Source organism: Pecten maximus, chromosome 1 (assembly GCF_902652985.1).
Source record: "Pecten maximus chromosome 1, xPecMax1.1, whole genome shotgun sequence".
In the NCBI taxonomy this organism is placed as follows: Eukaryota; Metazoa; Mollusca; class Bivalvia; order Pectinida; family Pectinidae; genus Pecten; species Pecten maximus.
The window spans coordinates 32,087,767-32,102,066 of NC_047015.1; the positions used below are offsets into that span (position 1 = coordinate 32,087,767).

Sequence of the window (14,300 nt, forward strand, 5' to 3'; positions counted from 1 at the left end):
GTTTTTATTTAGTTGATGGAGGATGGATAACATTTTTGTCACAATAATTGAATATGATAAAGTAAAGATTTTAAAAAAAAGCTATTATAATTGCGATTTTCTAAAAGAAGACTAAAATATCCTGCGTAAAGAAAAGCATGTCAGTAAACGTAAGCATAATGCTATAAAATATCTGGAATCAAAGTTTTTACCATATTATAGACTAACATGTACATAAACATTACATTTCATGTCTGAAATTAAGTAAATTATATAAAGATCTTTCTGGATTTTCATCTATGCTCAATATCATAGGTGTAATGGATGATTACGGAATAACTTCTCAAACATATTTCCAAAGTTCCTTTGGATTATCGAGGTTATTACCTACAGCATGTTTATGATATATGGATTTTGCGTTCCTGATTAGTTTGGTTTCTTTATTTCTCTGAATTTCGCAATCTTCAAGTTCACCTTTCCTTTTCATGTTGTCTCATACGAATATTATCTAGTATGGTCTAACCAGTTGGGTTGTTTGACCCTTTTTACTCGTTGTTCAACCTTTCAGGCATGGTCATCAACCACAACGAAAAGCTTATTAGTCCAAGTACTAAGAATGTCATCCACATCTGTGAATGCTTCGATAGTGGAATACGGTACTTGTTTCAAGTCATTTAGAAATTACCGAAAGAGATATACTTAATTTTAGTATAGTCAAATTTGCGTTTCTGCACAAAACACACGGGATAATGGTCCCTAAGTCCATTTTTACGACCATTACAAACCTTACAACACACACACACACACACTCACACACACACACACACACACACACACACAAATGATCAATAAGTGTCTCAGTGTAAACAACACGGGTCGGCTCTGTGATCATTTGATGTACGCTAAAATCACCCATTATGATTACCTCATTATTTTCATTTTAGTAAGAACAAAAAATCGATTTCTCCAACCACAGCATATGTAGCAACCCCATCATAGCGATTACCCTAATACCGGTCCAAACGCTAAATATGGTAACAATTGATACGCAACTCTTCATTGGTTATGTCCGAGTATAAGTGGGTTTCGAGAAAGAACAAAATATCTATATCCTGGTGTGGAAATGGATGTTTCTGGAATTTTATCATTGATGTTTCGAACGTTCCAAGAACACACTTTAAAACCGGAAGGTAGGGAAAAGTTTGATTGATACGCTTAGTGTTATACAAATAATTCATTACAATAAGAGTTGCGATCAAGCGTTGTTACTACAATAAGAGTTGCAACTATGCCAGTTACTCCAAAATCACTTACTGTTTCAAACGAAAAATAAAGTTCATTCTCTGATTAAAACTAATAGAGATTATACATTATACATTATCTTCCAATACAAACTTAATAACATTATTGTTGTTAATTTTCTGTTAGAAAACAAACTTATTATGATAGATATATATTAGACTAATACTGAATTTAGCATTCCAGTATGCTATCAAAGTTATATATATATATATAGATAATAATGAGGAGATACTCAGATAGAACATTCAAAATGTCGATGTTTATTCCAACAATGAAACATTTTACGTAAAAATACAACATGTTATAGACAACGTTTGGCAAGATAACATTTTATATGTTTATTGGCATAGATTTAGCTTATAAAAACCATGTACATATTGCTTGTCCATATCGGAATATCGGATTTGACTTTTACTTCAATACTTTGCGTACTATCAAATACATTTCCTCTGCGACTGTGATAAAGTGGTGTCAATACAAAACAACAGATAATACCAACACTCCAGAGACCAGCTTCATCAATATTCCTTAACATAAATATTTCCGTAGGAAAGCATTAAAGAAAGTCAAGGAAAGTTCTTTAACTAAACATTTCTAAATTCTTAAATGCTTTCCTGTGGCAAATATAAGATTAAGGGATTTCCTAAGGTTAAAGAACATTGATGAAACTAGGGCCTGGCCATCGGACAAGTAAAATGAGATTAAGCGTCTTCTGCTTCATCGCCACGCAAATCTAGGTCAAATCCGAGTTAAGTGATATCCTCAGAAGATAAATGAACAAGCAGGTATGTCAACAAGCATCGAGCGTGTCTGAATATAATAATACCGGTCAAGTAAATATTATTTCGAAATTAGATCATGATGTCAACAATAACACTTTCCCATGGTCTTCATCAACCTACATCTTCGGTCAGTAGTTGGTATCTTTTACAGAAATCGTGATAATGGGAACATCGAATAAGCTGAGACATGTAATCACCGAAGGTAGGAAAACAAGGAATTTACCATCTAAAACTGTGACTTATTGGTTAAAAATTACATTACAAGAGTAGCCTATATTATCAATACTTTTGTAACGGATTGATACAACATTTCATAGCACCAAATATATGATAACGGCTAAACATTCATAACTGATGCACGTACCTTAAAGATATCATCACAATGAAATTAAACGTTAATAGATACCAGGAATACAATAATGTCATGGCGTTTTATCAGGTAAAATAAATGGTAAGTTTTTATAGAAATACGTCTCAAATGGTAAAGCAGAATACGTCTTATTTTGAAGCCACTCTTCCATACAGGCCAATGCCATTGGCTGGTAGTCATAGTAGAATTTATTTGCAAACATCTCCTTGCGCGAAACAAGTTCCTGCAGGTCTCCGGCTCCGAACACACACACGCCCCTCACGAACCGGCCGTGACACGCACTAACGCCACCCCAAATAGCGTAGGTAGCCAGCCATGGTTTCTTGTCCGGCACGCCTTAAAGTAAAAGAAGAAAGTATATTTACTACTTCATTAAGCCGCACTAGTTAGGAAGTGAGTTTTTCGTTTCATATGTACAAGTTAGACATGTTAATGGAGTGGCAGACTGAGAGCCCATATAAATTGTATTAACGGTTCCATGAACACAGCTGTTATTGAAATAGAAAATTATCAACACACCACCAACCATAGTCATTATATTGTCCCGGCCACATTGTGTTTGGCTGCAAAGCTATTCTTTGTTCGTGGGGTTATTACCTATATACATTACAGCGTTGGTGGAATACTTCCTGCAGTAGATAAGACTATTCGCGCGGACGGGGGGTGGGTATTTTCGCTATATTTTCGGTCATTCAGTTGGTACTGAAACATTTACAATAAATGGTGATGCCAATATGACAAAATATTTGGCCATCTTAAGATTCACAGATATTTTAAACATAGTCAATTTATTCTGGAATTCAGTCAAGTCTCTATCCATATCCTTAGTTTTGTAGTCCATGGGATATACATGTATCATAGCAGCTGAAGATGTCAAGGAGTGACAGTGAGACTTGTACTTTAGTATGAAACACGAGATTCCAAAATAGGGAACAGTGAAAACAGTACGAAATTGAATATAGATGATAAAAGACCAACTGTAAACTCCCTAAAGAAGGACATTGCGATATTCCAAAGCCTAAATCATAATTTAGATACACTGGATAAAACATCACAACTTTAATTTGCCATTTTGCTGAAACTGTTTTGATAACGATAATACGGATTTGAAATATTTAACCCGTTATAGAAATATGTAGATGTTTTGAGGTACTCCCAGAGGCCACTAAAACACGGTGTAAGCAACTCCTATACACTTCTTTTTAAAGACATGATATTATGCATATTGTAGTACAGATACTTGACATCATAAAATACTTTTCATCATATAATTGGCAGCATGTAATGCTCAAGAATGTTGATAATGTTTACGATTTTTCTAAACAAATATGGTGATTTAGCACATTAATTCGCACCACAATGCTATTATTTATGCTGTTTTGCAAATAATTTACTGGCCTGTCACGCCACCCGATAGGTAGAGTAAAATATATTATATTCTAAATCTCCGGATTTATACGGTAAAATGTATGGTTTGTGTTCAAAACTGCTATCTGCATATTCTTAACTTGATATTTATACCCGAAATTAGGATTGATCATGTACAGAACCGAGTTATGTAAAATCAAGTTAGATAATATCAAAGGCGGAAAATCTGCTGGTTAAATTGAATCACACTATCATCATTCATAATTCATCTGATATTTTCTATCTCTATGGACTGAAAAGAGTAACATATATTGATCTTGGAAATAACAGGGACTGATGCATTGTTTACATGTGTAACGTTGTATTGACGTTATCAATATATTAATTATAACCACAAATGTTTTACTGTGTGGAGTATTGATGGCATCATACCTCTTACACCGAGGCTGATATCATTCCCAGAGGAACACTTGGTTGTAGATATAGATGAAGAATACTTCCTCCGACAGTACGTTTTTCACATTGTACTTGTAAGGAATAATATACTCGCCATTTCAGCTTTAGATATTTATTATCAAAATGAAAATAAATAAATAAATAAATAAGGAATGAAACCAAAATAATATTAATATGAATTCTTAAGCATCATTCGCTGCGAATCCAATAAAAAATACACCACTATTGCTGATGTACAGTGTTATTAACTGTAAGCCTTTGCATACATACTTGTGTAGCCTCCAGGGGCGCCGATGCTTTTATCATGTTGAAGGGTCGCCCAATAGTATTCATCAGGGCTTCTCACCTCTTCCATCCAGACCAACAGATCTTTCGATGTTTGGTTGGTCAATATGAAATCTACAAACTTTCTACTAAATATTCCATAAGCACTCCCTTTAACAATGGAAATATTGTGTGGAGGATCCTCCTTCGTCTTGCCGGTGTTGCGAAGCGTTTTGCCAACTTGAACGAACTTTGTTTTATACCGTCCACGCATCATTCGACCAGGTTTCGTAATTCCTTCGATATCGTTAGCACCATTATATAAACTGAGTATTTTCACCATCTCTCTATTCGTTTTTAAAGGAAACTGTTGACTTGGTAAATTAATGAAGTATTTCCACTTCACTTTTGCTGCTAATAAATCACTCATGCAGTTGAGGTCAGCTCTCAGTCTTGTCATCCCTTCATATACCACGTCCTCTAGCTTTGAACTGATGAAGATGTTGTCGAAACACTTCACTATTGACCGGGTGGCTTCATGAACAACATGTTTTGCACTTAAATCCACATGTAAGCAATATATGTTATGTGGTCTGTAAATAGCCCGTAATAGCCGCTCCATTTGCCCTACGTCCTTATAAAGGAGGATACTGAAAGAAATCGGAAAGTTCCGTTCTTCGTATGTGACAGTTTCGAGGCCCATGTAGCCTCTATCGCGTTTGAATTTGGCACAATCTTTAGTCATTTCTATATATGTATTATCACGTAACGTTATATTCTTTACATCCTGGACGTTTATCCGTTTTGCTTTATTAATTTCTGATCGGTCTCCCTCTATAATTTTAGCACACTCTACGTTAAAAACATTTCGCTTCTGTCCGTGAAAACTTTGTTTGCTTACATGTGGTAAAGGGAATTCATTCCAGGATAACGAGCTCTGACGTAGGTACGGCGATTGGTCATTAAGAGTCGCGGTGTCAGTTTGAATCCAAAAGATGAATACTAAGCTGAAGCAGATAATTAAGCTTCCTATCTTAATTTTTTTCCTCTTCCACATTGTGTAATCATTCCTTCATGCGCTGAGTTTCTCTTTCTTCTTTGACATCTACAACATAAAAATACTGATTATAATGGTCGTATTTTTATTTTGGAATGTTTTATTTTACACAGAAGGACTTACACCCCGTTGATAACATATATACATCAGATTTTCCAAAGTCTCATAACAATAATCTATGTTTGTTTCGGATTTTTGTATATCTAATGTGTGTCGGTTTAGAGCACAGCTGTAATAAAATCCATTCTAATCACCTGTAGCCGTCCAAAAAGTTACCACAGCCGTCCAATAAATTTTCTGTAGCCTTCCAATAAGTTACCTGTAGCCATCCAATAATGTACCTGTAGCCGTCCGATAGATTACATGTAGCAATGCAATACGTTACCTGTGGTCATCCAATAAGTTACCTGTAGCCGTCCAATTTCCCATTCACTATACTTTTTCATTCAAAGAAATTTTGAAACACGGAACTCTCCTTTTACGTCTATCGTATATATCATCCGTTCATATACTAAGTATCGTTGTGTAATCCCAGAATTATAACTTATATCTTTGATGAAAATATTTCGGAGGCAGTGTTGAAACTTTGCCCTTTCATACTTTGTGTGATTTTTAAATTTCATTATCACACACATATAATCCCAGAAATATACTGTAATCTTCTTCATTTAAATGATCACTTGATTTGAATTTAATCCATTTCAATGGAAAGCACATGGATTGTGTTTGGAAAGCACTTTCAATGTTTGACGACATTCATATTTCACACGCCTGTATTGCATGCACTTGTATAAAAGCATGCAAAGTATTCTACAGGACACGGAATCATAAATTAGTGTATGCATTGTGACAAGAAATTTAATATCCAGGTTAAATATGTCTGCAATGAAAATAATTTTATCAGTATTTGAAAACAGCGAATCAGACATAATGAACGAGAACAAATTGTCCTATAATTTATTTGACAGGATTGCCTGTAAAATGCTCTCAAAAGTTTCACTACACTAAAGAGATTATAGCATCAGTTCTGACTACACTAAATAGATTATGGCACCAGTTCTGACTACACTAAAGAGATCATGGCACCAGTTCTGACTACACTAAAGAGATTATGGCACCAGTTCTGACTACACTAGAGCGATTATGGCACCAGTTCTGACTACACTAGAGAGATTATGGCACCAGTTCTGACTACACTAAAGATATTATGGCACCAGTTCTGACTACACTAAAGATATTATGGCACCAGTTCTCACTACACTATAGAGATTATGGCACCAGTTCTGACTACACTAAAGAGATTATGGCACCAGTTCTGACTACACTAAAGAGGTCATGGCACCAATTCTGACTACACTAAAGAGATTATGGCACCAGTTCTGACTACACTAGAGAGATTATGGCACCAGTTCTGACTACACTAGAGAGATTATGGCACCAGTTCTGACTACACTAGAGAGATTATGGCACCAGTTCTGACTACACTAAAGAGATCATGGCACCAGTTCTGACTACACTAAAGAGATCATGGCACCAATTCTGACTACACTAAAGAGATTATGGCACCAGTTCTGACTACACTAAAGAGATCATGGCACCAGTTCTGACTACAAAAGAGATTATGGCACCAGTTCTGACTACACTAAAGAGATTATGGCACCAGTTCTGACTACACTAAAGAGATCATGGCACCAGTTCTCACTACACTATAGAGATTATGGCACCAGTTCTCACTACACTAAAGAGATCATGGCACCAGTTCTGACTACACTAAAAAGATTATGGCACCAGTTCTGACTACACTAAAGATATCATGGCACCAGTTCTGACTACACTAAAGAGATTATGGCACCAGTTCTGACTACACTAAAGAGATTATGGCACCAGTTCTGACTACACTAAAGAGATTATGGCACCAGTTCTGACTACACTAAAGAGATTATGGCACCAGTTCTGACTACACTAAAGAGATCATGGCACCAGTTCTGACTACACTAAAGGGATCATGGCACCAGTTCTGACTACACTATAGAGATTATGGCACCAGTTCTGGCTACACTAAAGAGATTATGGCACCAGTTCTGACTACACTAACGAGATTATGGCACCAGTTCTGGCTACACTAAAGAGATTATGGCACCAGTTCTGACTACACTAAAGAGATTATGGCACCAGTTCTGACTACACTAAAGGGATCATGGCACCAGTTCTGACTACACTAAAGAGATCATGGCACCAGTTCTGACTACACTAAAGAGATTATGGCACCAGTTCTGACTACACTAAAGAGATCATGGCACCAGTTCTCACTACACTATAGAGATTATGGCACCAGTTCTCACTACACTAAAGAGATTATGGCACCAGTTCTGACTACACTAAAGATGTTATGGCACCAGTTCTGACTACACTAAAGAGATTATGGCACCAGTTCTGGCTACACTAAAGAGATCATGGCACCAGTTCTGACTACACTAAAGAGATCATGGCACCAGTTCTGACTACACTAAAGAGATTATGGCACCAGTTCTGACTACACTAAAGATATTATGGCACCAGTTCTGACTACACTAAAGAGATTATGGCACCAGTTCTGGCTACACTAAAGAGATCATGGCACCAGTTCTGACTACACTAAATAGATTATGGCACCAGTTCTGACTACACTAAAGAGATCATGGCACCAGTTCTGACTACACTAAAGAGATCATGGCACCAGTTCTGACTACACTAAAGGGATCATGGCACCAGTTCTGACTACACTAAAGAGATTATGGCACCAGTTCTGACTACACTAAAGAGATCATGGCACCAGTTCTGACTACACTAAAGAGATTATGGCACCAGTTCTGACTACACTAAAGAGATCATGGCACCAGTTCTCACTACACTATAGAGATTATGGCACCAGTTCTGACTACACTAAAGAGATCATGGCACCAGTTCTGACTACACTAAAGAGATTATGGCACCAGTTCTGACTACACTAAAGAGATCATGGCACCAGTTCTCACTACACTATAGAGATTATGGCACCAGTTCTGACTACACTAAAGAGATTATGGCACCAGTTCTGACTACACTAAAGATGTTATGGCACCAGTTCTGACTACACTAAAGAGATTATGGCACCAGTTCTGGCTACACTAAAGAGATCATGGCACCAGTTCTGACTACACTAAAGAGATCATGGCACCAGTTCTGACTACACTAAAGAGATTATGGCACCAGTTCTGACTACACTAAAGATATTATGGCACCAGTTCTGACTACACTAAAGAGATTATGGCACCAGTTCTGGCTACACTAAAGAGATCATGGCACCAGTTCTGACTACACTAAAGAGATTATGGCACCAGTTCTGACTACACTAAAGAGATCATGGCACCAGTTCTGACTACACTAAAGAGATCATGGCACCAGTTCTGACTACACTAAAGAGATCATGGCACCAGTTCTGACTACACTATAGAGATTATGGCACCAGTTCTGACTACACTAAAGAGATTATGGCACCAGTTCTGACTACACTAAAGAGATCATGGCACCAGTTCTGACTACACTAAAGATATCATGGCACCAGTTCTGACTACACTATAGAGATTATGGCACCAGTTCTGACTACACTAAAGAGATCATGGCACCAGTTCTGACTACACTAAAGAGATTATGGCACCAGTTCTCACTACAAAAGCCTGTTTTTCTCGTTTTCGTAGGAGACGACTACAATGCGAAACTTTTTCGAAATAACGCGAAGCTTACAAACTACAATAACTCGTTCATTATTTCGCCAAAGTTTTTGCAATAATAAGCGAAGTTGTCGCGTTATAACACGAAACGTAATTTTCCGTAGAGAACAAATACACGGTGTTCGTGTCCCGTTTGCTGCATTATCCCGAATGGCCAATAATTTAAAGGAGATGCACCCCTTTTTCATTTCATAATCCCCTTTTATCTACCGGATTACCACACTTCAGTAGCAGGTGTTTATTCGCCATATCAACTAAGGGAAAGCCGTATATATTCGACATATCCTGTATGGGGCAGCTGTATATTCGACATATATTGTATCTATTAGCAGGTATATATTCGACATATATTGTATCTATTAGCAGGAATATATTCGACATATATTGTATCTATTAGCAGGTATATATTCGACATATATTGTATCTATTAGCAGGTATATATTCGACATATCCTGTATAGGGCAGCTGTATATTCGACATATCCTGTATAGGGCAGCTGTATATTCGACATATATTGTATCTATAAGCAGGAATATATTCGACATATATTGTATCTATTAGCAGGTATATATTCGACCTATCCTGTATGGGGCAGCTGTATATTCGACATATTCTATAATATGTAAATGTATATTCGACATGTCATCAGCATCTATCATCTTAAAAATCAATGCTTATCGATTATTACACCACCCTTGAAATTGGAGGATGAGGGCAATGCAATGGGGTGTCATTAAGTATAATTCTGAAGACAGTCAATTTTACACTTTAACACTTGCATGCTGTTTAAGTTATTATTGCTTCTTAAATACGTAACTTCGAATATTTTTTGTTTGGAGTGCTATCTTTACTCTATGTGAATGACTGCTAATACTTACCCCACTTGCCTTCCTCTTCTTATCAAATTGATGTAACGACGAGTCATATCTTATCATGTGTATATGACGTTTGCTGTTGCGTAAAAAATCAAATCCTAAACAAATGTTGACGGATGACAATAAAACATTTCTTTAATGTTGGGATTCATAGCATTGTAAACTTCGAGGTAGACCTATGACATGTAGGTACGATTGATATACCATATAGTTATTTAGAAAATATGCTTGGTTATGTACCTATATAGCCTTTTTATCTTATTTTATAGTATACAGGTTCAATCCGGTTCGTTCATTTGTTAACGTCGATTGGAAAACCTAAATACGTCATCAATCAGAACCCCCCTCTACCCGTAACTTTATCGGTACCTCCCTGTCGAAGGGGTGCTACTAGGGGATGACAAAGATTAGTGCGCCGGGATACCCTGCGGCAGTTAATTAGGATGTCAAAAACAGCAGAGTATTTTTTGGATTTTTCTTTTCATTCTGGCATTGTCACTGTGTAGCTTTTGTTAGGTGACCAAGCCCCATTCTATTAGTAAACCTTTGAACGGTAAACGGTCACATAAAGATGGTTAACGATTTATGATCAAGTGATGTACGCTATATCGTTATATATGTATCTGAACAGAGTAGCGTCGCCCTGTGAGGTACAAAGTACACAAGCTTTGTTAGTATCTGGTAAACATCAGCGATCATACATGCTCTAACTGTCTATATCTAATGCTGTTACCAATTGTTTACTCATGATAAGAGACACAATGTAACATCTATCCTCTTATTTACTGTTACATCTGCCATGAGGTATTGATAACAAATTGATACTATTTCAAACTTGTAATATTGCAGATGGTTGTCTGTTTTTCTTTTCTACGTGTGGAATTTATATTTTTTTTACGGAATATGCAATATTCCTTAATATTGTCCCGATTATTAACATTGTCCCGATTATTATCAATCTCACGGTTTTATCAAATGTTGGAAGCAGAAATACTTATATATTGTTTCGTGGAAACATGACACCAACTATACTCTTTATATATTAATTCATAACTTTCACTTTTTAATGTTTGAACGATTTTATTCTGTCTTCAAAAATAGCGAGATTATATGTGTGTCGGGTACTCAAAACAAACAAAAACGTTTAATCTTGAATTATTTTTCCAAGTGTTGGTTTTGTGTCACTGGAATGGCATTTGCTTGGAACAAAGAAATTTCTTACAGCTGAACGTAATGAATGTTTATTCGAAAATATTTAATTGCAATTTCATAGTCTGATTGGATCGATATTACGAAGGAGCTTGGTGACAAATGTGTGTGTGTACACATTTGTGTGTTTATTTTTATCTATTAAATCAGTGTATATAAAGTTTGCGGTAACTAATGTGGGACCAATGTCCGCGTAAATTTAACCATTGGTTTCAAAACAAATCATGAACACTTTTTTAGACGTGAAGTTGATAAACTGATGTATGGCCAAGATATAAATACATCAATGTAGCAGGTATGATCCATTGCCAAACCAAATTATATAAGATATCTTCTATAACATATCTTTTCAAAGTTATGAGATATTGTATATACAACTTTTAAATGTGATAAATATTATATTATATATGATATTAAATAAAGATAATAAAAAATGTATATAAGCACATAGCTGGATTAACTTGGCTTGCCATTCTGATGAACACAATACCATTAAATGAATAAAAAAGAGCTGTTTAACCAGCTCCATTCCAAACGTGTTATTGGTTTTAGTGTTACAATAATCTTTTGAGTGACATTACAAATTGTAACCAGTTCTTATAATCAGCTTGACATATTGTTAGATAGCTTGTCTGGTGGGAGTATAGGAAGCGCCGCCAGTAACCCTGAACAAATATCATTTATATCACACGCAAACTTTAATGTGCATTACTGAATACAAAATAAATCTTCCATATATTAAATGCCTTCTGTTATATGATGCAAAATGAAGTCAACTTACCCAGATAAAATTAAGCCATGTTTTCATACTATCCATATAAATGCAACAAACAGCACATTGCACGTGTCCTGCGTTGTGTGTTTCTCCCTTACACAGCCTAGCATGCTGAGAACCCACACTAGGATCCGATAACGATATGGTAATGTAGCAGTTCAGGGAGATTTAGAAGCGATTTGTTTATTTACAAATTCAATGCAATACTACACCCTATCGAACACCATCAAGGTGGTATCTATCTACCATAGTTGACATGTGTGCGACACTTGCGACAGAACTTTTCCAGTGATCTAAATGTTAAGTGTCGATATGCGTCTCCATTGTATTTTACCTGTGTTATTTACCTGTACTTCGGCCCAAGTGTTTGTGTATTACAATACCCTGTCAATAAAATATTTTTGAGATGACCCCTGTAAATGTCTATGTAGATTATTTCCCTCTAGAATACTAATATTTTAAATAATGATTAAGAAATAATGTTACTAAGATCCGTGAAATACAAGACATCCTGACATTGGAAGTTATTTTCATCCGCCCCCTCTCCCCTTCATCGCCTCCCCTGATATTTTTGGTTAAATAAAATCGCAACAATAGACACATTGAAAATGTAAAAATAATAGGAAAAAAATGGCCGAGAAAGTACAGACATTTACAAAAAATAGCAACAATTTAATGAAAACTCTTTACAGTATACATTGTTTTCCTTCATACTTTTTTTATTATAATGTCTGCCCTGCAGGTAGGGCGTAAGAATTGTACCTGCTGCCCCCATTGCATGATCGTAAGAGGCGACTGAATTTGGGATCTTATCTTTTCTCTTCTTTCTTACGAACTTTCTTTTTCCTAATGTCTCCCTTGACAATGCCTCACTTTTGGCCTTTAGTTGAGCGTTCGCCCCAGTGAGGAAGGCTTTGAGTTCTGTCCCCTAGCCGAGACATACCAGAGTCTTTAAAAATGGTAGTTGCTACTCCTGCTTAGCGCTCAGCATATTAGGAGTGGGACGACTGGTTCACCCGTTGTCAGTATAATGTGACCGGGTGGGGTGTCCTGCTGGGTGTCTTCGGCAGTATGCTCCAGCGAGGTTGCACTATAAATCGGCAAAAGTACCGGCCTACCACAAGGAGACTTCACACAAACATACCGCAGCCTCCCAAAACACACATACGCACTCACCACACGCATACATGTCGCACGCACGGGAGGCCGTCCTTAAATGACCTTAGCTGTTATTAGGACGTTAAACAAAATAAACCAAACCAATTATTATAATGTTCAACAACTGCTGGCTCGAGATATTTTTGCGTGTTTTGCGTTTAATCAGCATTGCTAGTAAGATAGAGCTGAGGTCTTTACATCCCCCGCTCGATCTGATCGGGATGTTTGTGTTTAATTTAACAAAATTCCCTGAGACGTCAACTTTCCAATTAGACTGTCTAAGTTAACGACACAATAATGAAACTGTTCACCACCGTCGTCCGTCCCAGTAATTTTGTATACGTGAAAACATACACTAACCTTTCCTGATTACTGTGTTACATTGTGTTTACGACATTCAATTAGTTCAGCTACATAGATACCGACGGAACAGGTTTATAACGTCAGCAAGATGTCTTCGAATGGCGACAAGAAGTAATCCCGTGGATACAATTGAAAAATGAAAATATACTTACGATATTCAAGGTACGTATTAGTGCGAGCAATAGTGAATATATGTATTGAGGTTGCATGAAATTAAAAAAAAATTGAAGTTGATGTTATTTCCCTCTTGCGTCCTTTTAACTTGCGTACCGACATGTTTGGTGTATTTTTCCATTTAAATTTATCACAAGAAAAGGTTAATTTGGTGTCTAGTTTCGTTCTGTATGCTTCGAAATCACATCACTGAAACCGAAAGAAAATATTCTGCATGATTAACTTCCTATCACCACATAGATTTACAATATTCAATCAATTCTATATTGAGGATTCATTTCACTAACCAATCTTTAACAACCAATCCATTGGATAAAGAAAACACTGAAGAAGAAAAAGAAGAAGAAGAAGAAGAAGAAGAAGAAGAAGAAAAAGAAGAAGAAGAAGATAAAACGTTACAGTATATAGTTATGACGATA

General features: G+C 36.4%; 1 protein-coding gene across 4 annotated transcripts in view; it reads right to left on the reverse strand.

Annotated features, from left to right (window-relative positions):
* Nucleotides 1-1,520: 1,520 nt before the first annotated feature.
* The window catches only part of LOC117330518 (beta-1,3-galactosyl-O-glycosyl-glycoprotein beta-1,6-N-acetylglucosaminyltransferase-like), a 52,776-nt gene continuing 39,996 nt past the window's right edge, over nucleotides 1,521-14,300 (reverse strand). For 3 of the 4 annotated variants that reach the window (XM_033888896.1, XM_033888888.1, XM_033888905.1), the window contains 2 exons: nucleotides 4,528-5,626; nucleotides 1,521-2,769 (listed from right to left, as the gene is read on the reverse strand). In XM_033888896.1, the coding sequence (XP_033744787.1) occupies nucleotides 2,486-2,769; nucleotides 4,528-5,578 (1,335 nt within the window). In that variant the 5' untranslated portion in view covers nucleotides 5,579-5,626 and the 3' untranslated portion in view covers nucleotides 1,521-2,485. Of the gene's footprint in view, nucleotides 2,770-4,527; nucleotides 5,627-12,192; nucleotides 12,425-14,300 lie in introns of those variants that run through there. The other variant, XM_033888914.1, reaches the window with a different exon arrangement.